At 40.5% G+C, this 23,604-nt stretch overlaps 1 protein-coding gene across 1 annotated transcript; it reads right to left on the bottom strand.

Moving 5' to 3' along the window:
• Nucleotides 1–1,325: 1,325 nt before the first annotated feature.
• On the bottom strand, nt 1,326–8,540 carry LOC117374935 (meteorin-like protein). The gene is made up of 4 exons (XM_033971172.2): nt 8,156–8,540; nt 5,616–6,004; nt 2,237–2,296; nt 1,326–2,140 (listed from the first exon to the last, which is right to left on the bottom strand). Exons 1-4 carry the CDS (start codon nt 8,251–8,253, stop codon nt 1,827–1,829), a joined length of 861 nt encoding a protein of 286 aa, XP_033827063.1. The 5' UTR covers nt 8,254–8,540; the 3' UTR covers nt 1,326–1,826.
• Nucleotides 8,541–23,604: the final 15,064 nt, after the last annotated feature.

Raw genomic sequence — 23,604 nt, 5'->3', positions numbered from 1 at the left:
TCCTGGTAGTGTATGACTGTTAGTCTGTTAGTCTTGTTTATCCTGTTGTAAAACTGGTAAAGTACTGGTGTAATCCAAGTCCTGATTAAGCCAAGATTTAGTCCAAACATGTACAAGACTTTTTTTTTCTGAGGCAAAGCTTGAAGTGTTTATGAAGTAAAAATAATAATAGTAATTTTATTTTTAATGTGCTTTACATTTGAAGGCAAATCTCAACATGCTACAGTAAAAAAAAAAAAAAGTGTTAAAAGTGCCCAATCTAAAATTAATTTGTTTGCCGTCAGGGAAATTAATACCAGACAATGGCAAAGAAATCAAATTATAAACTGCAAGATCACAATAATTGAAATATACAGTGTGCGCTGTTTATTCTATAGAAGATATGTTGTGGTTCACCCCAGAAGGAAAAGATAATTAATTGACCTTTTGATAACTTTGAGCACTCAAAAACACTCAAAACACCTGTCCAAGAAGTTAAATTTAACAGGTTGGTCTTAAGTAAAAGAGACAGATACCTTCAGCTGTTTTGGTCACAGGTTCAATGTGAGAGCTGACAAACTGGACAGCTGGAGCAACCGGCATCTCTCTCTGACTTTCTCACTCCTCCTCCTCCTCTCGAAGAGCCCTTCAAGCCAGAGCGAAAAGGTTCACAGTAAGGCAGTGTTACCATAGAGACACTGTTTGCATTTCTCAATGAGCATTTCTGGGACCAGTGGCTTTTCATCTGAAATTCAAACTATCTATTCACCGCACCGAGCCGTCTGGAAAAGTAATTGTCTATTGGGGCAACTTATTCACTGACTCTAGGAGGTGCATTTCCTTATGAGTGAAAAAGCCGAACAAAAAGAGCCTCAAAGTGTCATCTTAACTGGACTGGCTCACATGGACCAAAAACTCAAGCCTGCCACATTCCTCCTGCTTTATTTGAGCTGCTGGAAATTAAAGTCTTTATTTGAAGAGGGAGCTAGGGAGAAGTGTACCTGCCAATCAAAATGTGGAGTGTGGTCGGAGGTTCTCTACTGCGTGGCCAGTCACAGAGCAGCATTCAGGCCCGGCACTCCCGTACGAGGCTGCTGCACTGGAACAAAGCGGCCATTCATATTGACCTTGACACAGGGCCACCCCCCATCACCACAGGAACCAGTGCAGAAGAATCCACCACGACTCCCTGATATCAATCTCCTAGGCTTTAGACCGGGGTGAACCTATAACGCAGGGATAATGGTAATCGCATGGGCCTGCTTTTGTGCGTCAAGGTGAAAAATGGTGAGAAATGGGCTGAGGAATGCATGCCATGTCTTAAGATTAACAAATAACAGTCAAAGTTACAACTGAATAATAGATTTTATTCACAGGGCAGAAACAAAATGGGAGCATTTTTGGTTTGTCTTTTTCTTGCAAGTGTACAACCTGAAAAACTACTCAGGCATCAAAACTGCAATTCATTTTTTAACAAAATAAAAATAAGAGGCTTTCACTTTTTACACAAATTCACAACTGTACATCACATTTTTACAGAGCTTCAAATATACAACAATCATTCACATTTACAAGCATTAACACATTGGGCTCTGCTACATTTAACACCTGGGGGTTTGTCACTTGCTGAGAAATCAGTCCAGACACATTCCACGCGGCATCCCGGTCCTCTTTGAGTCCAATCGGATGCTGCTTGGCAACACTGGAGGCGCTGGTCTTTTGTCTCCAAAGAGCCTTCAGACAACAGGAGGGACACTTGGCCTCGCTGTCTGCGTCTGGGAACATTTGGTTCAACTTGTCCATTTATCAAGGACCTGTTCCACTTCTTGCTCAGCTAACCCAATCTTTCAGTTTGTGTCCACGTGACATGGGTTAGTGCCTTGCTTCTCGGCTTCATTGTACACCCGGAGGAAGTCTTTGTAGCGAGGTGCACAGCCCATCCAGGCCTCACCAAACCGAACTGCCCCAGTGAAAAGAAAGTCCCCCTCACCAGCTTTAACTCCACACTGAAGAGGCATCTTGATTTGTCCCGTCCAGCTGCGGACCCTCACACCTCCGGACACAAAAACTTGGGTTTTCTGTCTGTACAATCGGCTGATCTCCACAGTGACAGACCAATGCTCCTGCTCCTCCTTCACCTTCCTTATAGTGCCTCGTGCCACTGCAAACACATAAGAGAAACGGCATTTACTATGTGGTTAATGTCCAAATAATCCACATATCTCTGCCAAAAGGAACAAACTCAACCAATACTTACCAAAGTCATTTGTGCAGATGGCTAGAAGCATGTCTGCATCACTGCAGGGCTGGCACGGAGCTGGAAAATAAACAAGAATGTACTTAAGTTTGGTGCCAACATTTTTCATTCCTTCAGCACTTCCTGCATTTAGTAGAGTAATAGAAATGAATGTGGACAGTTACACAACTCTTCTCCCATCTGTACATTCACAAAGACACAGAGCAGCACTTCAGTAATAACCATACACCATGTGACCTGCGTCTCTAAGTGTTTATTTGTCCTCACAGACAGCAGAGGGGCGTTCAGCAGTCAAACACAGCTGGACATAATGCAACTGAAGGAGACAAGCAAACTGTTGTTTCATGTGCAAAAGTTTTGTGAACACTCAAAATACTGTTGGAGTGGTAGAATGTACAAATTCACCAAGCCAGTTGAATTTTATGCATAATCCTCCTCCTCACTTAGACACATTCTACACATTGTCCATTTTTGATACACATGTCTTAATAGTGTATGCTAATTATATGCCAAACCGCTGCAACTAGGACTAGTCACTAGGGTTATCAAAATGGATTCAGAGATACAAATTCAGATCAACACTGAAAAAACGAGTAAAAGATATACCTTTTCAGATGAAAATGTTTATCTGTCTTTATGAAGAAAATCGTGTTTATATTTAACACTGCAATATTAAAATTGATAATAAGCCTTTCCTGAGTATAGAAACAATGTTTGAAATTTTAGTAGTGGGATAACATAACTAGTCACAGCGGCCAGTGGGCAGAAGTTAATCTCAGGCCCTGGTCATTTTCAAACTGAAGTAAAATAACATTGCCCAGGGGCATGTGTCACTTGTGTGGACGAGCTGTCAGGACTGCCCAGTTGTCCAGTGTTTTACGACTGGAGAAAGGGCTCTAAATGAGAGCAGCCGAGCCCATGATTAGTTGACTCAGGTGGCCTTAAGGGCGCACTAACTAGGACGGCTTTATTATGCTTCCTGAACATTCTGTAGTTTTCTTTAACAGCTGAGTGGCACAAGGGCACACCAAGTCAGCAAAGAGAAGAACACAGGTGCATTTTCAAACTTGTTCTTTCTTTTAGTAATTAAGTTTTTTCTAAATGCAAAAAAAATACAAGTTAGGGCTGCAACATTAACGCACAGCTGACAAATCATAACCCATGTTGTTATTTAAGTAATTTCCTCTGTAGAAAGCAAAATATCTCATCTTCTGTATAAAACTTGTTTACCTTGGTTCTTGCGGCAGTTAAACAGTTCATATTTCATGCCCAAATGTATTTAAATTGTGTCCTTGAATAGAATCCTACTATTAAAACATGAATCGTGAATCTAACTACAAAATTCCCAGTATTATTTTTTCCCAAAATGGTGCAGCCCAACTATAACCCAAGTTGTTTTTCTGCCAAACCAAACCATTTACCACAGGCCAACAAATATTACAGTTTATACATCGCAATTGAATTTTATTTTTGACAGCACCATTTGTCATAAGCATGTTTCACACCTTGCCAGGAATACTCGTCAAATCCAAAGACCACAGTCCGTAGATTTAAAAGCGGCTTAAATACGGTATTAAAATCAAAAGAAAAGGGCAGTGGTGTCATGGGATTTTTGAAGTAATGATTTTCGTGCTAAAGAAGATATGCTGAGGGCTTATTTTTAGCTGCCCCGTTTGAAGTCGAGGCTCTGGGGGTGAGGGGTGAGCATGTCGCTGGTCGGCCCGAGCTAGCTAGCAACACTTCGCGCCGTTGCCTTACCCTGGAGGTCAGGGGTCAAACAGCCATAAGCCGCCTGAGCTTAAGAACAGCTGGAGAAATGGGAGACTTCAGAGAGACTAACCTCACCCTATTCCCCCCCTTTGATGTGCGCCTACATGCTGCCATAGCCCAGGCAAACCAGAACCTAAAAAGCTGATGTTTTTTTCTTCTTGGTTCATATGACAGACATGAAACAGAACCACAGGAATGGACCAAGAGCCGACTCAGCATCTTGGTTTGGCCTCGGCACACGCTGCACTCGCTCAGATCCGACCACATCACACGGGGTCTGAGGGGTGAGCAAAGGGAGGGGCGGTGAGAGAGTGTCCCTGCAACATCTGGACCACGGCGCATTCCCCCGAAATGGAGCAGCAACTCGCTAATACCACTTCAAACAGCTGCAAAGAGCCCGGAAAGATATATGGAGGACCAGAGGAATGGGAAAGCAAACACCATGATGATAAATAGACAAGAGTGAAATTAAGAGATAGGAAATATTGAGAGGGAAGGGAAGAATAGGGGATAATTTAAGCGATGGGGAGGGGCCGGGCTTTCAAAAAAGACCCTCCCAACATCTGGATGGACATACATTCCAGTGTGATGGTGAGCAACTTGATCCAAGCAGCACAGAGCATCGGAAAAATAGCGACCAAAGAGACGACAGATTAAAAGAAGCTATGAATCCTCAAGTCCAAGTTTGTGAATCATCCCAGTGTTATCTCAGAGCACATCACGGCACTATGTTTTACCAAAGAGAGGCGCACTTATGTGGTGATCCAAATATACGGCCCTCTATAATTAATCTTCCCTCTGGTCTGGCACATAACAAAGCAGGATATGAATATACAGAGCCAGAGAGTTGTAAAAGCACATGTGGGCCCGATGATGGTGGTGGAAACAAAAACACAGTTGCTAGCGCAGTCTCGCAGCTTGACCCAGCGCAGGTTTGGCAGGTACGCAGCGTGAAAACAGACAACGGTTTTTCAGAGGAGGCCTGCTGTTCTGCCTTGTCCCTTCACACACACACATCATCAAAGGGGGAAAAAGACGAATAAGCGGGAGGTTCATTCTTCCTGGATAGTTTTACACATTTTTCCATGAGATATAAGCTACACTTTCAAGGCTTTATGTTTCTGGACCAATGCATTGCCAATTCTAAATGTAATCCTAGGTTAAAATACATAAGTGATATAGGCATAGATAACAGGAATGAACCATGTTGGGAAAATATTATTTTTGTATTGAATCTTGATTTTAAAACATATTACAAATACAACTAGAGGCAATGTAAAAACTTGAGAAGACTGAAAAATGAACTGCTATACAAATACAATAATAACATGCATTTCATACAGGTCTAAACTACGGGGTTTGTAGGACTTTGACACCAAACTAATTTTGATTTAGGAATTGATATTGTAGTAGTGTTTAATAGATGACTGGCACAGTGTAGTGTATGACTTTTACTCTAAGTATCTAACTTCCCTGTCTTCAACATGAGGGAAGTAAAATACCATAAAATTAGAGGCCCCACTCTTAGATCTCTCATTGCATGAACAAAAAACCCTAAAAAAGTCCATTCGCACACAGTTCTAATAATAGAAATGATGTTATGTCTTACCATTGAGTGAATGTGCATCTGCTCCCAGTTTGTCATTGACCAGCTCATACTGAAAAGATGTGGCCCGGCGACTGATGTCCATGTGTGGGACAGCTTCGATGAACAGCGCCCCCTCCTGGATATTGAAACAGTGGACTTTGCCTTGGGCTTGGTCCTGTTCTTGTAGTAATAGTCGCAGTTTTCCGGCCCGGTCCAGGTAGATGTTGGCACCGCTGGATTCGGGAGAGGGTTTGATACAGACAGAGAGCTTGGCCAGAGCTGGAGACAATGTGTTGGGCCTAAGGTTGACAATGATGGCCCCAGTGGGATAGAGCCACTCCAGGGAGCCCTGTGAGCACCGCAAGTACACCTGCTCCACATCGCGCGTGTGGCCCTCATGTGTCAGACCACTAGAGAAACAAATAGAAACAAAACATTTTAACTATGGGTATAAATGTAGCACAGGCAAACATGTAATCTCACAAGCAGCTTTTAAAGTATTCAACTGATTAGAGGTTTTATGAGGTGGTATGAGTCATGGCCTTCTTCAGATTCATTTGACATTTTAAAAATGAGATCATATGAGTGACTCTAATGTAGGATGAAAACAAGAAGGACTCCTTAGTGATGGATGCATCATCTCAGTCTTATGGGCCATAATTAAAATCACATTCAGTATTCATCGAAAAAGATAATAACTAAAAATATAACTACCTATTGCTGACCATGATTATTGTATTATCAAGTAAGGAGGGAATGGATGGAAACTGCACATCAATGTTGTGAAGCCTATTTGTCATATTACATAGATGTACAGTTAATCTTAATCCTTGCATTATTTCAATCCAATATATTTTAAGCCCATAATTTTAAACACATGTATGTATTCTAGAAGGAAAATGCCACACAGGGCCAGATTTGGCCCAGATGCTGTCCATTTATGCAGCAGAACTGTACAAAAAACATCTGACAGTATGATACAGTTGATCAGTTTTCCAGTCAGTTTCCATCCAGAACAGCCCAAGGTGCAAAGTGTAAGGACACTGAGCACATTCCTGGCTGAGCATTAAGCCCTGCCTGTGCACAAGACTGGCTGCATGACCAGTCACGAGCCGCAGCGGCCAAAGTGACCTCAGCTCCAGCACTCGCTCCCCACAGCACATTGTTCCCGCTGCAGCCAAACGACTGCTGGCACTGTGCCTTTGGGAGACTGGAGGCAGTGCAGGATGAATGGACATCAGGCTCTAGGCAGACAACAGCAGCAACAGTAGCTGGGCGGCTGCATCCAAGTGCAAATGCAGGTCACGCACTGAACCTCCCCTTGCTTTCAAGCCACCAAAAAGACTGGAAGAGACTTGTCCGGGCAGCACTCCGGACTGTGGCGCCAGCAAGACCAACTGACTCCATCCACAAGTTAATGCCTGGTCAGAGTTTGAAAACTCAAGGCTGTCACTCACTTTGTGGCAAAACCAGCGGCAGGAAGCCATCAGGAGTCTACTACTATGCACAAGCCAAGCCAGTGGTTATGCTCTGAGTGGGGTGGGGACGCCCAGTTTCCTGAGATGTTGAAATTCAAATCAGTCAAAGATCTAAAGTAACCCACTGCACATGTGGAGCATCTGCATCTGAAGCTCCACAACCAGGCTCTCTCTAATTAAGTCCTCCCAACTTCATCATCTCTGCAGGCAATTAAATGAGATTAGCCAAGAGCCATCCTAATCAACAGCAGATTATTGGTAGAGGCTCAAAAGTCTTGAATGCTGCCCACCCCTCCTGACTGGAGCAAACCAAACCACACTGCTTCTCAAGTGCAAAACACACTGCAGCAGATGTCTGGAGAGAGCGTAGACTGTCCAAAGAGTCACTCTGGGTATTGGAGGGCAGCTATGTATAGCATATATACTAAGTACACTTAGAAACGATATAGTTGATAATATTAAGAACCCATACAGACAATACAATACAACACTGAAGTGTTATGATGAAAAAGCAGTTTCAAGCAATTTCCTTTTTGTAGGATGAACAAAAGTTTTCTTAACTTATTTTGAACTAGTTTTTTTTGGTTTAATATATTGAAGATGGGTACATGTAATAAATACTTAATTACTGAAATATCTTGAGAAAAAAAAAACAAAAAAAACATTACAACAAACATTTACAAAGCATTACCTCACATAGAAAAAGCCATGGGCACTGATCATGTTGTAAAGAAATAACAGGGAAAAAGTCAAGAATGTGGATTTTTAAACACCAACATAATTAGACTCAACAACAAGCCCCCTCTTATCTCTCATGTTGCAATTTCCATCTCCTGTTCACTACTGTTGACAACACAAATTAAGGTAAAATTTAATACCTGTATCTTTTTAATTTTCTGCCTTTTATACAACACACAACCATACATAATGAAGAGTTGAAATAAATGCCCGCTACATCGCCCCAGAGCAGACCAACTCTCCAAAGTTTCATTCTCTCCTTGTCGCCAAGACGCACGAATTACGCACACTAAAAATCACGTTTAAACAAAACTACATGGTTTTAGTAATGTTGGAGATATTTACCTTCCTTTCCAACTGCACTGGTCGCTTGAATATTGACAAAACGAACTCCGACAGAGAAAGAGAAGCGGCAGGAGGGAGAGCAGTAGCGGGGTGAGCATGTTGATCCAGCGGCTCACTTCGCGTCGCCTCTCCGCAATTCAAACTATGTACAAGTCCGCCAACGCCGTTTTGCCAGCCTCATATCGTTCAGATTTAAACTCAAACTAGTCCAACACGAGTAAATTATTCTTCTCTTTTCAGTAATAGCAAACGGAAAGTGCTTCTTCTCCTTGACCCTGCGTAAGACTCTGACAAACAGCGAGAGTAAATACGAAGAGACTTGAGCTCCGTCCCCGCAGCTCGTTATGCGCACGTCACTCACCGTCCCTGAAGTGAACACTGCTGCGTTCAGGGGCCTGTCTAGAGCTCAGACAAATCAGACTCGCGAGGTCAGGAAAAAAGTTCTCTTGACAAACATTAGCCGGTGCGCAATAACAGCTGTGGAGGAAAGTGTTGTTTCTGCTGTTATTTGCTCAGGCTGTTTCTGTCAAGTCAGAGCTACTTAACTGAGTCCATCAACGTCCAAAGCTATATTTATTTTATTTTAATGGCTCATCTAAATTCAGGTTTTCACAATGTATAAGCCAAATATAAACATACATTGAGTGCAAAAATGGACTTTCAAAGGTTCTCATTACACTAAGGGTGCCCAAAATGTTTAAATCACTTTTAGCAACCTTATTTTTTACTTGTATGACAGTTAACCAAAACAATTACTGGGAATTCATATTTTATTTATGATTCAAATAAAAAGATCATTTATAGAGAATAGGGAGTCAAACATAACCTTCTTTACAAAGATACAAGTATTGCACATTAAAGTAAAGCAATTACCCTTCGATTTTATTATTTCATTTGTGTCTATTTTGCCAGAACCTACCCCATGATAGCCTATGCAACTATCCTAATTTATAGTCAGTCAGCTAAAATTAGGTTACAAACATAACCCTTAATTTAGGTTGTATGAAATGACAGTGACAGCTTGTGAAATCAAATATTGTTTGTCTCCCATGCATTAAATGACATTGTGCAATCAAACGTCAACGTACCATCCCTTCACAAGTGGACCTGGAGCTTGTTTTGTTGAATGAAAGCTGCAGAGACTTGTTCGGCACAGGGTCCGTTACTACAGCATGCATCTGTAAACAGGCTCATGATCCTGGGAGGCATTATTATGAAACCTGGTGTTCCAAGTGCAGATCATGCTTGCCTTTGGATTGGAAACTTGTTCGACAAGGAAAACCAGAGCTGTGTGTAACTGCTACTTTTGCTCTCCACTTTCTGGGGATATGGATTTTGAAGGTTGTTTTTTCTGGATCTGAGACTTGGCAGGAAGTGTAATTGTCCTACATTGGGCAGCTTGCCACTAAAGGCCCCCAAAAACTTCACATTTCTGACCAAGACGTAATACATTTTTCAAACCTCCAAATGAGATTGTGCAACATACCGTAGTAGTAGTATCGTTTGTATAATCTACATAGTCTCCTCTGAGTTTCTCTACACCGCCTGTTGTAGCGCACGTCATCTCAGTTACTCCAAATACAACAAAAAAGCCGCAAAACGTGTCCAGGCATGACAGAGCCAAAATCCATCACACTACACACACTGTCAGCACCTATAGCAGCATTTCAACCCTGTTTACACTATAATGTTGAGAATTTGCCCTTTTAATACAATCACAGCTGTGGCCAATAGTGTTTAATCTTTAGTTTTTGGCTTAATAGTAGCTTCATTTTTCCTTTGTTGTTGTTCTTTTGTGTTAAAAGCTGCACTATGTAACTTTTCTGGTGAAAGGTCTGCTACCTGTATGTCTCAGTTTAGATGCTTTTGCCCGGAATGTTCCACAGTATGCCATTAAATCTATCTAGCATTGTTGTGTTTTTTCATACTCAGAAATACCTTGAAAACATGCATTGCAACTGTGAGCATGGTCACCTCTACATAGATGTAATATGTAACTTGGCCTGAGGACGTAACCTGCTTGTTGTAGAGACGGCCAAGTGCAATGTCTCACTGTGGAACATTCCAGAATCAACAACTTATTCTAAGAATGGGCCTGGCATACAACCACAAATGTAATCACAACAATACCCAGGCACTAGGGGTAGTAAAGTGTAATGCCAGTCTTGTTCATTCTTCCTCAGCACAATAGGAGCCCTTTCACTTTTTTGTTAAATGCCATTGGTCCCAAACCAGATTCAGCAGTATTAAGGTGATTAGTGTAAGTTGGTAATGAGCACCTGGAACACAGTGAGAGTCTTTCATTTCCCACAGGGACAAATCTGCTGTACTTGTTGTTCCAGTTGCCTGATTACTGGCAGCCATATGTTTGTTTTTTCCACTGTTACCAAAGCTTCCAGCTAGGACTTTTCCTTCGACCTCTTCACCTGTTTTAACCAAGCACAAGTTAGACGAGAAATGAATGACAGTTAGCAGGAAGTAGTTATTCTTTTGCTTGAGCAGTGCATTTTTCAGAGTAATACTGACAGTGTAACTTGGTTGAATTTCTAGATTAGTTGAGTTGGGTATACATGTGGTCGTCCCCTTTAAGAGGCAGAACAAATGGAGTTTTAAGAAGCTAAAGAAAAGACTTGTTGTTGTATTTTATTGAGGGGAGGGAGCCATTACGTTTATTGCCAGTCTTTCTTTCACCTACACAGAGCGGCTTGCTTTAAAGTCTATGGCTACAGTGTAAAAGCTACTGAGGACTATAAGGACAGGATGCCATTTTTATGACTGTTTGTCAGTGTCATGTACATGTGAGTTGACTATTACAGCTCTCACTACTATTGGCCTGACTTTGTATATGGGATCCAGTATCTTTACAGTTAAAGCCTGAACATACCCTTGTGCCTGGACTTTGAAGATTTCACACCTGCATGTGTATAACACAGTGGGATGGTCAAGTGGGAAAAGGAAGTGAGCAAAAGTCAACACTTGTAAATGACAAGTTTTCTTTATGATTTTACATTGAGTAAGCCATTAACAAAGGACCAAAGTACTACACATTATTGACTTTACATGTTTGCCTATGACTCCTGGTGACTAAAGTTAAATTTCAATTTGCTCAACACTTTGCTCATGTGTTGTTTTGAAAACCAGTTTGATGCATACCTCCAGTTAACTCCTCTTGTGGCAGAGCTAGTCTCAACCTGTTTGATTAGACCTGCTATCTCGAACTGATAAACTGCAAACTGCACTAACACAAGCATGTCCGATATGTTGTGGTATGCACAGGCAGATTGTAAGGTGCTGATAGCATCAGAGGCCGTCCGCCTGTCAGCATCCTTCTCTGGCACCTCTCCAGACTGTCAGACATGCAGCTGATCTCATGTCACATTCCTCCAAGTAAACAGGAACAACAAAACAAAAATGACGATACAATACAGAGATTTGCATACATGACAAGTTTCTATTATTTCAAATGAAAGGGTGTGATTAAAATAAAGGCAAGCTGAGTTCATTCCCACAATTTGTTAAATATTGAGGACACAAACACAGGTTTTGCCTATACTTTCTGTGAGTAATGATTTAATTGTATGATCTGGCAAGACAAAATGTGGGGCACATTCCAATTTCTAATTTATTTATTTATTTATTGAATTAAATTAATTTATTTACATTTATGCTTGTGCAGTGCTCAGCAAATAAAATGAATATTTGTTTGAACATGTTTGTTCAAATTGGACACATACACAGTAATGGTTAAACAATATACTGTTGTGAAAAGTGAATGCAGTGCATTTTGTGAACAGCGTGACTCAATCATTTCTGTGCACTGAGCTGTTTCCAATATCCATCCATCCAGTCAGTCAAAAAATATGTGGGGAAAACATGTCACATTTGAAGTATGTAGCAACTGGTGCATCTCACTCAAAATTCCCTGAAGTTTTTGCAAGTCACACAACACAAAGCCTGCCTTTTGTTTCACGCTGATAGGGCTGCACAGAACACGCTCCATACACGGACCCATATGCCCTGCTATGTTCTACACTCCAGACCTCAGAGGTATCAGAGAAGATACCAGGCCCAGATCCAGACAAGGAGAGAACCACGCTAAATTAGGCCCTGATTCCTCCGAGCTGCCTTCACCACTGTGCTGTCAGCTCCTTAATATCCTTCTGTCAGCAGCACTCAAGGACGTGATAAACTGCAGAAACTTCCCTGAGTGCTCATCCGTGTGGACTGGGCCTCAGCAGGTGGGGCTTCTTATAAGAGCAGTGGAGTAAGTCTCTGTTGGCCAATGTGCAAAAACAAGTTCAATTGTATTCTGGTGGTTTAGGTCAGTTAATAGAGCATGTGAGTGAAAGACAACATCTTTCCCTGAAAAAGTTTGTATTGTGGGTTGAAGTTTGGATACTACGGAAAGGCCTCTATCCCCGTGATCAGATGTCAATATATGGGTTTTGAAGTGGCTTAAAATGAGTACAGTTGCCATGGAAATTAGTCCAGTGACATCACATACTCTTATCCATGAAGATAAGTTTAATGCCATACTGTGGAGAGGAGAGAGTGGCCTACATTACCCTACATTAGAAAAGTTACACAGTGTCCCTTTAACAATTATGTATGTTTAAATAAAAATAAATAAAAATGTTTGCGCATCAGTCATGATTAACACCCTGGACAGGTGATCTTAAAACATCAAAATTAATTTAATAAAAGGTTTTTACTCTGTGTTGGTAAACGTGGTCTATGGTCATAAAGTACAAGCAGTTTTCCTAGTACCTCTAACTACTTTCTGTCTTCAATTACGAACATGCACATAAGGCGTTTGGCAGTGAACACTGCTGAGGATAAAACCACACTTCTTTTCTCTCCACCATCAACACACATGACTTCCGCCTTAAAGATTGGGGCCCAAACTCTGATACTCAAGACGAGACACTGAGATGCTGCTTTTGGCTCACACCTCTGCACAGTTCACTCTACGCCATGAAACTTCTCTTATACTCATTGTTTGATTGGTAAGGATGCCCAGGGAGGTGTATACAAGACACCTCAGCTATTAAGCCTATTGATTTCATATGACAAGCATGATAGATTTGGAAACGGAGGGGGTGGGAAGAGCAGGGAGAGTCTTTGTTAATTCCTAAGTTCTCGGGTTGAAAAGGAGATCAAATCCAGTTCTTTTAGAATGTGGCATCTTTCCGACATTCCTTTGCATTAAAAAACATGGCTAGGAAAACGATATACTTTGGGCGACTTAACTGAACTACTTTGTCAATCGATCCGCGTGCCATGCTGTGTTGGTCCTAGTGTTATTCTTTTGGAACACAAGTTATAGGCAATGCGGGGGAGGTCATCTGTGTTCAATCAGAGAAGCAGTGAGCCACCAATGCCGATGAGGTGCAGTCAGACTTTTGGATCATTGAAAATCAGTGACGAAGGTTGTTTTGCTAAAGGGTTTTTAGTCTTTAGGGGATAGATCCTTGGAGAGATAGCATACCACTTGGCTTGTCAATTCTAATGCTGCTGCAGAGAAGAAATAGGCACCTATAGTTCCTTCAAAATGGGTGATTAGTTACGCAAAAAACCCACACTGAAAACGTTAACAAGCTTGCAGTTTACACAGGAAGGGATAAGAAAAAAGTAGGCGAGGAGGAGTGAAACGGAAACGCCGTCCAAAAGAACAGTTGGCTCATTGTCCAAGTCCACTCAAAGTTTTATAGCAGCACATGCTTTGCCTGAAGAAACAAGCTATTTACAACACGACAGCCCAATCTTGTTATACAGCAAATGACGATGACTGGATTTGGAAATTCTGATAAAGTGGTCTATTTACCGGGACAATATAATGGGGAATGTTTTTTTCTCTGATGGGAATTTTCCTTATAATGAGTGTGAGATACAAAGGCCGAATTTCACTGGTGCCATAGAGGACCCAAGTGGAGAAAGTGCCCTTGTCTGTAGATGGGACAGTGGTCATGTAACAGCAGGTGGTGGCTTCAGGGAGGAGTAAAAATAGGAAAATCAATCAATCAATCAAACTTTATTTGTATATCACTTTACAACAGCAAAAACTGAACCAAAATGCAAAAATCTATAATTGTTCAACATAACTATTTGAGACCTCCCTATGACCAAAAGTTAAAGATGACATAGTATTTAGTAATTAATATTAGTAATAGTAATACTAACTACAATAGACGTAGACCACTGTTTTACATTTTGCTCTATATCCACCTAATAACTGAAAGGGGTTTATTTGCATCCTGATGCGACACCAATATAACATGTTCAACTGCTCAGAAAAGCGAGCCACTTTTAATCTAGATCTACTTTATTTGAAGTGAATTTAGTGACAGGGTGTAGGGTGTAGTGTCAAGTAGGCTTTGTGCACAGTAGCATGCTAGCTAGCTCACTGTGTCTCAGAGCTAATAGTGACTTTTATTAAAATCATAAAACATAAAGTAAACGACCAATTCAAATTCAAATGAATTAAAATAAACACTACCCAACTCTATTTATATTTGAAATACTTTGTGTTGTTGTTTTAATATTTATTATGCCTCAAAATCAGCATTAGCGTTAGCATTGAGAAACAAACATCTCTCTTTCTGAACACAGAAGTGTCCTCCAGTGAAGTATTCATTTTATTTGTGTTGTGTTTAACATGTTGTCAATGGCATCCACCTGCAGCTCCCTGTGCACTGTCTGATCTTTAAATATTTATCTATAATACTTATTTTAGAGTGGCATAGAGATAAAATTAGACAGGAAATAGTGATGCTAACAGTGAGCTTGCCGGGAGCTATGGTGCAGAGACAAGTCCTGGAGTCTAAATATGGCTGCCCATTGAAGTCAATGTGCCCTGCTCAAAGAACCATATCGTGAGCTATTTTAATAGACCCATGGTTTAGCTTTTAGCGGCCAGGTACATCCAGTCCTGCCTGAGCTACCCCCCATGAGACTTTATGCAACAAGAGCGAGCGGAGCAGCCGCTAAGGAGACAAGGGAATAACAAATAAATGACACACTATAAAGGATAATGTTTATGCTTCCATGAGTTTCTGAACCATGTTCTAAACCTGTGGCTCATTCACAATACTTGTTCGCTCGGTCGTATCTCTCACACGCTCATTCATGTCACGTGACCGCTCTAATGAAACAGCGTTTGAGCTTGGCTTGAGCTTAGCTAGCCCAGACATAGAGCATAGCCAAACCTAATGATTAAAAAGTGGCTTTTATGACAACAGAGGGATTTTGAGCTGAGAAAAAGTTTATGATCTGAAAATAGGTCAAAACTGCCACAAAATTCAACGAACACGAGCAGTTTGTGATTACATTGAGCTCATGATTACATGAGCAAAATCCTTTCAGAGGGATTTTTTCATTGTAGTACCAATGAGTGGCCACTAATCTAACTCAAGACAGCTCTACAGCAAAACTCTATCCAGTTATTTTAATAGATCCATGTGCACAGAGCCTATTCTGGGTCCCAGTCATAAGTCGTCTTGTTGGGCCTACACTTAACAGGCCATAAGTACACTAGCCTTTACAGCTCAGTCTGACCATTACCCCTAAAGTAAGATTTTGTTTGCAGGATAATAAATACTTTATTTGAAAAAGGTTGGGGGGAAAGGAAGATCATTTCAAAACCAAAAGAGAACTTGAACTGTTAAGATTGCTTTTAATATTTGGCTCTGTAAAGAAGTGTTTTGGCACGGTCAGTGCAATTCCAAGAGGTTGTGCTTCTAATTACATACAATTATCCTGAGTTTTGGACAAATATGCACCACACGCCCCTAACCTGCTGGATCTGCTGCTTCCTGTAACCATCTTCAGCTAATGAGAGGCACTGTGCCAGAACCGCCTGTGGGAGAAGAATGAGTGTCAGTGGGCACGTAGCTTTTTACTGTGGACAGAAATAAACCTGCTGTAAAGTGTAAACCAAATAAATTTTTATTCTGTGCCACCAATGTGCATTTAAGCAAAATTATTGTTAAATTTACACAAAAAAAGTAAAAAAAATATTACTACATGCCAGATTGTGCAACAGTAGAATGAAATGCATGTAACTATCTATGTACTCTTAAGATTAAAGATTAAAAGGATTTAATACTACACACTACACAATACTTTATATATAACACATCATACAGTTACAATTTACTAATAATTACCAAGTAATAACAGCAATTTAAGTTTATTTGTAATGTTTGTTCCACATTTCCAACTGAAACTAAATAAATGAATTAAGTATTAAATGAATGTAACTGTAGCTGTATATTGCTGAGGGTAGATGAATGGGGCACAGTTAGACTAAGGTTGCCAGATCAGCCGTGAGATCAGCTGAGGATCATGAGAGGAGACTCTGTGATCTTATTATTGTGCTTTGTTTGAATTTGCACTTTACTCCGTAGGGCATATTACCTAAGACGACTTACTATGTAACTAAGTGTGACTTCAAACAAAGTTGACTCACCACTTGTCAGACCAGTTTGTAAACCTTACAAACAAACAAGAGCATACAATCTCAATATTAGGACTGTGTTAAGAATGGCACACTCCAGACACACTGCCGCGGTCATGTGCTTTAACAGGTCATATGTCTTGTGGAAAATTATCAGATACATGAGGGCAAAAGAGACGAAAAACACAACAACATGCCAGTGAAAGTTAAACTGATAAAAATATTAAAATGTCAAAATGCTTCCACAGTTGATCTTTTATAGCATTACTCTGGACATATATAAATATCTTCAAGGAAAAAAAGCAACTAGATGTGGCTATTTACAAAGGCTAGATGCTATTGTAAGCTCTTGAATGCGCCCTGATGCCAGGGAGTGCATCGTATTGTGCGGGCTGACACCTGTTGGGACATTGGCTTTCATGACGAGACACGCATGAATGCAGGTGAATCACTGCCAGGTGAAAGAAGCGCGGCAGGTGACAGAGCCATAACCACACAAAACACACACACCTGAACAATGGAGGCACGAGCTCCGAGCTTACCTCATAGATTATGGCAAAGGCACTACTGGAACTGTGCAGGGCTCAGTCAGCGCCAATTTGACAACACATTTTTTTCATTATTCGGCCCATTATTGGTTTTATAGTTAGTCAACAAAATGGCATGTTATTTAGCCAACTAAAAAGAGTTTTTGTCTTTTTTTTTTCATTGACATTATGATCACAATATTTCACTACATTGTGGCCGATACCAAAATCCATTATTTACCTTGCTACAAACTAAGGACAACTGGGAATGACACACAGGGGTTAGGGAATCTTAGAAAAAATAAGGGAAAACCCTTATACCACTAATACCAAAGCTGCAACCAGTATATTGCCCCTTCCAACTTCTAGCCTCAAGACTTGTTTCTTAGGGGTTAAATTTGCGTATAGTATAATGTGTGGCTCTTTGATTGAAAAACAATAAAATGAAACCATACTGTGTATTCAGAGTACTGAACAGAGTACTGAACTGGTGTTTTCAATCACTATTTTTATGAGAATGTCTGTACAATTTGTCATAGTTTTATCTCTGATTGCTGTTTTTATTTTGGTTTTACTTTCATCAGCCAACAAAATTATCCCTAGACTCAATATTTACAGGTTCAACAAGGCCTTTTTGGAAACTGATATATCCAAGAGGGAGATTAAACATGCACGGACATGTGTCTATACCCCAGACTACAAGCAAATCTAATCTAAAGCTTTGACCAGCAGCCATTTCAAGAGCAGATCAAATCCAAGGGTATGTCCACAAACAAAGCCACGATTCAGAGGAGGGATCGCTGCTCACCTCAGCCCAGCCTCGCTCACTCTTCACTGAGCATCAGATCCACCACGGGCCCTGGGAGTTGTCTGGAACACAAAGACCTCCTTGTGCAGCCACAGGTAAAGCTATAATCGCTACAGTCTTTGTGTTCAGGTGAAGAGCACACACACTTTTGACGCGCTGTGACATTTGGAGAGCTCTGCGGCTTTTGGCCTGTTGATGCTTTAATCTGATGTGATCAAGAAGGAACGTGGGTGGCGTGAGCACCTGACACCTGACCACAACATTTGTATTATACAGCTGGAGTGACAGGGCTAATAACACTGTCATACATTTTCATATACACATGATGAAAAGTTTTGAAATAGTGGCCTTCAACTCACTGGAAGGAACAAGATCAAAACAAATTGGAAAAAAGGCAAGGCAAGGTATGGCACTAAGCATTTATTCTATTACCAGGGATTAATTGCTCAAAAATGCCTTGAAAAATATGAACATAAACAGAAACAGCCTTGTATTTGACATGTCCGACCTCTTTTCCCCTCCACGTGGCAGATACATCCTGGAGAGGGAGGCTTATCACAGCTAAAACTATAGAGGAAACTGTACAGAAGAACTAAAGTCTGGGTGGGTCTGGCTGGTCCACTTCCAAGCATTAGTTGAGTCTAGCACGAGCTCGTGAAGACCTCTCCCTGCCTTTTCATCTGCCTCGGAAACATCTGGACGTATCCGCGTGTGCCTTCTAGGAGGAGCGTGCCAGGAATGTTATCAATGTGTGAGAGGAGATTAGCGCCGTTCTCTAAAAAATAAATTCAGGAAATGCATGTAGCGGATCTGCCAAGAGATATTTTGGCTTTGACATCACCTCCAACGCAGAAATTCGTCAGAAAGACATCAGCAAGCCTCCTCCCTGATACTAACTCACTGCAGGGTGGATGACTACACCACATATCATACACAAAACACACTCTTACCTCCTTTATGCTCCTCTTTATTCTCTACAGCTACAGTTGTAAAAGAAATCTATCAACAAGCGTAAAATAGTCACATATTTGAATGGTAAAGTGTACAGTGGTTATTGTATCCAAAAGAGCAGGTGAGGAGACAAAGCCAGTGCATATGTGGCATGTCTCTCCTTGCCCAAACTGAAGCATTAGGCCTCAAAGTGTTGACAGAGCCAGACAGAGGGAAGGTCACAAGTCACACCTGCTGATCTAACACTTCCTTCTCCAGCACAGAGACCGCACCAAAACAGATACAAAAGAGTTTAATGAGTGCAGTTACTACATCATTTGAGCTAGGAAAATGATCAATTATTTTGTTTCTTTTGTCTATCAACATCACTACATTTGATTCGATCTCAAAATTTGCATGAAATACTTTTACTTTTTACTCTTTAAGTTATTATTTTTTTTAATACTGTTACTTGAGTATTTATTTGCCCTGCTATCTGTGCTTTTATTTAAGCAACAAAAGTGAATACTTCTTCTTCCACTGCTTATGTTAGATATTATTAAAGCCAGTACGAACTTCCTTCCCTAGACCGCACCAAAACACAATCTATAATGCTACTATACAATACTACACGAACAATGAATATGTTCAGTGAGTGTTCAACATTATTCAGGCTAGTGTGTCTATTAATAATACACATAACATTACGCACATTTGTAACATACACATGCAAATCTTATCTGATCTTACTCATGTTATTGCTGTTATTTTACTGTCTTTAATAGTGTCTGTGTAATCCCTCAGTCGTCCAGGTCTGACCCAGAGCAAAAGACGAAGTTTAAATCTGTCAACTGGACTCCTACAACAATTTGTCCAGTTGACAGATTTAAACTTTGTCTTTGGCTATCTTTACTAGAGTTTAAAATAGTACTTTTGCTATATGTGTTAATAATACATGTAAATGCTTTAGGCTCCATGTATTGAACAACATTTTTCTTATTCAAAATCAAAGTGCATTGACATCTAACTGTCTTAACGCCTCATTTCTGCTCCACTGGACAACTAAAGACTCTGCAAAGCCAGTCTGCAGTAGTCAAACAACACACAAACTGCTCGTTCTCATCACAATGTAGAAAAGGAGGAAAACACAGCTGGAGTCTGCTTTACAAGTTTTTATGAATCACTTGTTGACAGGTTTTCTATTATTAAATTTTATATTTGAAAGCGAAAGTCTTGCGTACAACAACCTTTTTGGCTGAATATTAAAGGAAAACTGTCTAGACTTCGAGGTAAACATTATTTCAGCTGGGTGCAGTGTGGTTTGTGCACTATAGGTGTGTGAGGAAGCGCGTGCTTGGTGTTTGGAGCAGAGAGAGGATGTTCAGGTCTGAGGGTCGTGGTTTGGGGAGTAAAGAGGAGGATGTTTTTCCTCCTGTGTGGTGACTCCTGACCCACCCCATCCTCTGTCCTACTGTAAACTGCTCATCAAATACAGGGATGTACAACTAGAACTAGAGCTCAGAGCAGAGGGCTATGCCAGAGATAACGCTTGGAAAAAAAAAACACACAAGCCAACAGCAATCTCTCCAGTTGACCTCGAGCACAGTTTCTTGCCTTCTCCACCTTTGTATTCTCATACTCCATTGTGTAAGGCTTGAATCGTTACTGCATGACTTATCGCATCCACTATGACAACACGGTGTCTTGCAGAGGGTGCTCAGAGGCCCCAGCAGATCCCAGTTCGGTGAACAGCGCGCACATGGACTCTCATCTTCGCTAACACAAATTGACGTGGTCCTTTGAAGTCACGATGCGCAGCGTGGACCTGGGACAGTCCCAACAAAAGCACATCTGATCCTGGGCTGATTTGTCCGAGCATGCCCACAGACCCCTGACAATGGGATAGGACAGCAGGGGCCCCCTTTTGCAAGTTGTCTGTGTACTTAAGACTGGGCATGTGCGTAGGGGAGCAGACCATGAGAAATACAGGACAAGAAAAAAAAAATCCAGCTTTTATCCAGGTCACTTGAGTAAGTAGTATGGACAAATTCATGGTTGGGCAAATAAACGTGCGTAATTAAATGCATCTCTTTTCAGCTAGCTGTTCCAGTCATTTCCTGGTACAAGATTTTTTTTAAACTAATTCCTGTGGTACCTTAAATGCTTAGGGTTCTAGGTTTTTGGTATGTGGTGCTGCAACATTTCCATTCTCATCAACTGACATAATGCATTTTTTGTTGTTGTGTCACTCATCTCCAAAGAGAAATAAAAACAATCTTCACAACTGGCATTTCACCTGAGGTCTAAAGCTACACTTGGAAATGCAGAGTATACAATGGAGAAAAATCCTTGAGTAAAGTCCCAGACATATTATTATTTTAATCTTAGGGCAAATACTATGTCTGTCTGCCGATTAACACTGATTACAAAAGGCACGAGGATATCTTGTTCTTAACCCAAGGCTTTTGATATGACCAAGGAGAGAAAAGGTTATAATGTAATAATTGTCCTTAAAGGGCCCATATTATGCTATTTTCTGATTTGATATAATTTTGTTTCCTCATCACAAACAGACCTGGAGTTGTGTTTTGTTTCATTCACACATTTATCACACAAACCCTGCATTAGACTTAGTTCTTCTCTCAAACAAAAAACACTCTGTTCCACCTTGTGATGTCATGTGGTAATACAGGAAGTGCTCCACAGCGTTTTTAAACTCTATTCACGTTCACTAGAATCATTTGGATAATTTCAGTCCTGGTATTGCCGCTTCATGACATCACAAGGTGGAACAGGGCATTTTGGGCTTTGGAGATATAGATAGACTAATAATAAGGGGTTATTCAAACACGTGAGAGTGAAACAAAAAAACAGGTGTGTGTTTAATGAGGTAACAACATTATAACATGGTTTGAAAAATAAATTTTGCATGATACAGGACCTTCAAGTTTGGGTAAATGGAAATATACTATATTCTGAAATGTATGGTTACTTCTGACAACACATCATTTGTAAATATAAAGGGGGAAAGTCTATAAATGCCAAAAGAAACTGGCAGGCATAATTATATAATTATCATGTTGCTCGCGCTAGTTTCAGTACAAACCTGTAATTTACAAATACTACTCCATTTATAATGTGGTACACACACTGGTGCCATGTGGTGTGTGTGTGACTGATATGTTTATACGTCTCCAGTCCAAGGCTTCATACAATATTTACAATGAATTATTGTGTGGATATGAAGCACAAGTCTGCTTTTATATCTCTATACCACTAACTAACCAAAGGACTGTCTAAGGACTATGGAGGAATGTAAGACTTCCCTATTTAAATTAAGCTCCATTTCATTTAATCTGTGTGATCCTCTCATGGGAATACGAGCTGTCAGTGAGCACAAGGAAAAGTCTTTTTACACCTGCGCAGAAGACTTCCTTGTTTGTCTTCAAAGTTGACACCAATATAAGCGTGCAGATCCTATAGCCCGGGTACAGCCAAAGATGACCTCAGTCCAGAGCCACGCCGCAGAGCCCCTCCACTACATCTGGTTCACTTTAGCTTTAGCATCAACAAGAAGTTCCACCTCCTCCTGCGAACGGCTGCACACTGCTTCCTTCAAATACTTAAACGACACAAATGAATTACAGAGCGCAGCTAACAAAGACGGGCCATTTATGTATATTTCATGAGGTATTGAAGAAGTGTATTATTAGTTTTGTTTGGAGGACAATGGAATGAACAATAGCTTGAAAGCAGAATGACAGAGGATATGAATATGTAGCTTTTATTCATTGGAAGGGCCCATTCACGATTGTATTATTAGTTTTCTTTGAAGGAATTTATGTTAATAGGTATGCTGGAAAAATACAGAAGGGATTTGGTGAGAGGTTGTACTATGATAAAATACCACAACTTCAAGTTCAAGAAAGTCATATTACCTCTCTTAGGATGTGATGTTTTTGATATCCATCTATCAACATCAAAAACTGGTCTAGATTTCATTTCACTTGATCCGGGCGTTTTGCATAACCAAAAATGAAAAACACATTGGCTGAATTGTATTTGCAACACTGACCAGTCACTGTTCTATAAACCTGTGCTTGTGCAATGAAACAATAGCGCCTTTGTTTGAAGAGTGGAAAAAAGAAGAGATACAGCATCAAGGGTGATGTAAATTATTCTGAAAAAGATTAAATTTTGAAGGTTTTGGTTGTGCCGACGTCGCTCCTCCTGTGACATGTCAGAAGTATTTATGTGCTCATACAAAGTAGCACGGCTCTGTGGAGGACGCTCGGCAACACAAGCATACGCACGAGACATTCCACTATATGACAGATTGTCCTTACGAGACATATTATTTAGAGCTGTCAGCACCTCTGGCTCCAAACCGACGATAACTATTGTTTTCATATAATTTGTCACAGTGTCCAAGTTTGGTTTCAGTCAATGCACTTTTAATAACTCACAATTTTTATTCCAAACGTTTAATTCTGCAAAGAAATTGGTATAATGGTGTTTTTTGTATTCTATAATATGATGAGGTCATATTCCCACATGGGGAAAGTGTAAGTTTTTCCTACTGATAATACTGTATGTCCCAATAAAATATCCAAAAGGTAAATTCACAATTCACAGATGTTATAGGCGTGTAGAATGTAGTGATGTGTAGAAAACTGCTTAACACGACCAAGATATTATATGAGACAACAACAATTAGTTCAGAATGAAT

Source organism: Periophthalmus magnuspinnatus, chromosome 8 (genome assembly GCF_009829125.3).
Source record: "Periophthalmus magnuspinnatus isolate fPerMag1 chromosome 8, fPerMag1.2.pri, whole genome shotgun sequence".
In the NCBI taxonomy this organism is placed as follows: Eukaryota; Metazoa; Chordata; class Actinopteri; order Gobiiformes; family Gobiidae; genus Periophthalmus; species Periophthalmus magnuspinnatus.
Note: the sequence above shows the minus strand (reverse complement) of the source record. Positions and strands in the feature narration are given on the sequence as shown.

Excerpts from the sequence above, each read along its gene's own strand:
- LOC117374935 (XM_033971172.2), bottom strand. The coding sequence starts at position 8,253 with ATGCTCACCCCGCTACTGCTCTCCCTCCTGCCGCTTCTCTTTCTCTGT. Across the intron at positions 2,297-5,615 it reads AGATGCACATTCACTCAATG|CTCCGTGCCAGCCCTGCAGT; the intron begins GTAAGACATAAC and ends TTTATTTTCCAG. Across the intron at positions 2,141-2,236 it reads CATCTGCACAAATGACTTTG|TGGCACGAGGCACTATAAGG; the intron begins GTAAGTATTGGT and ends ATGTGTTTGCAG.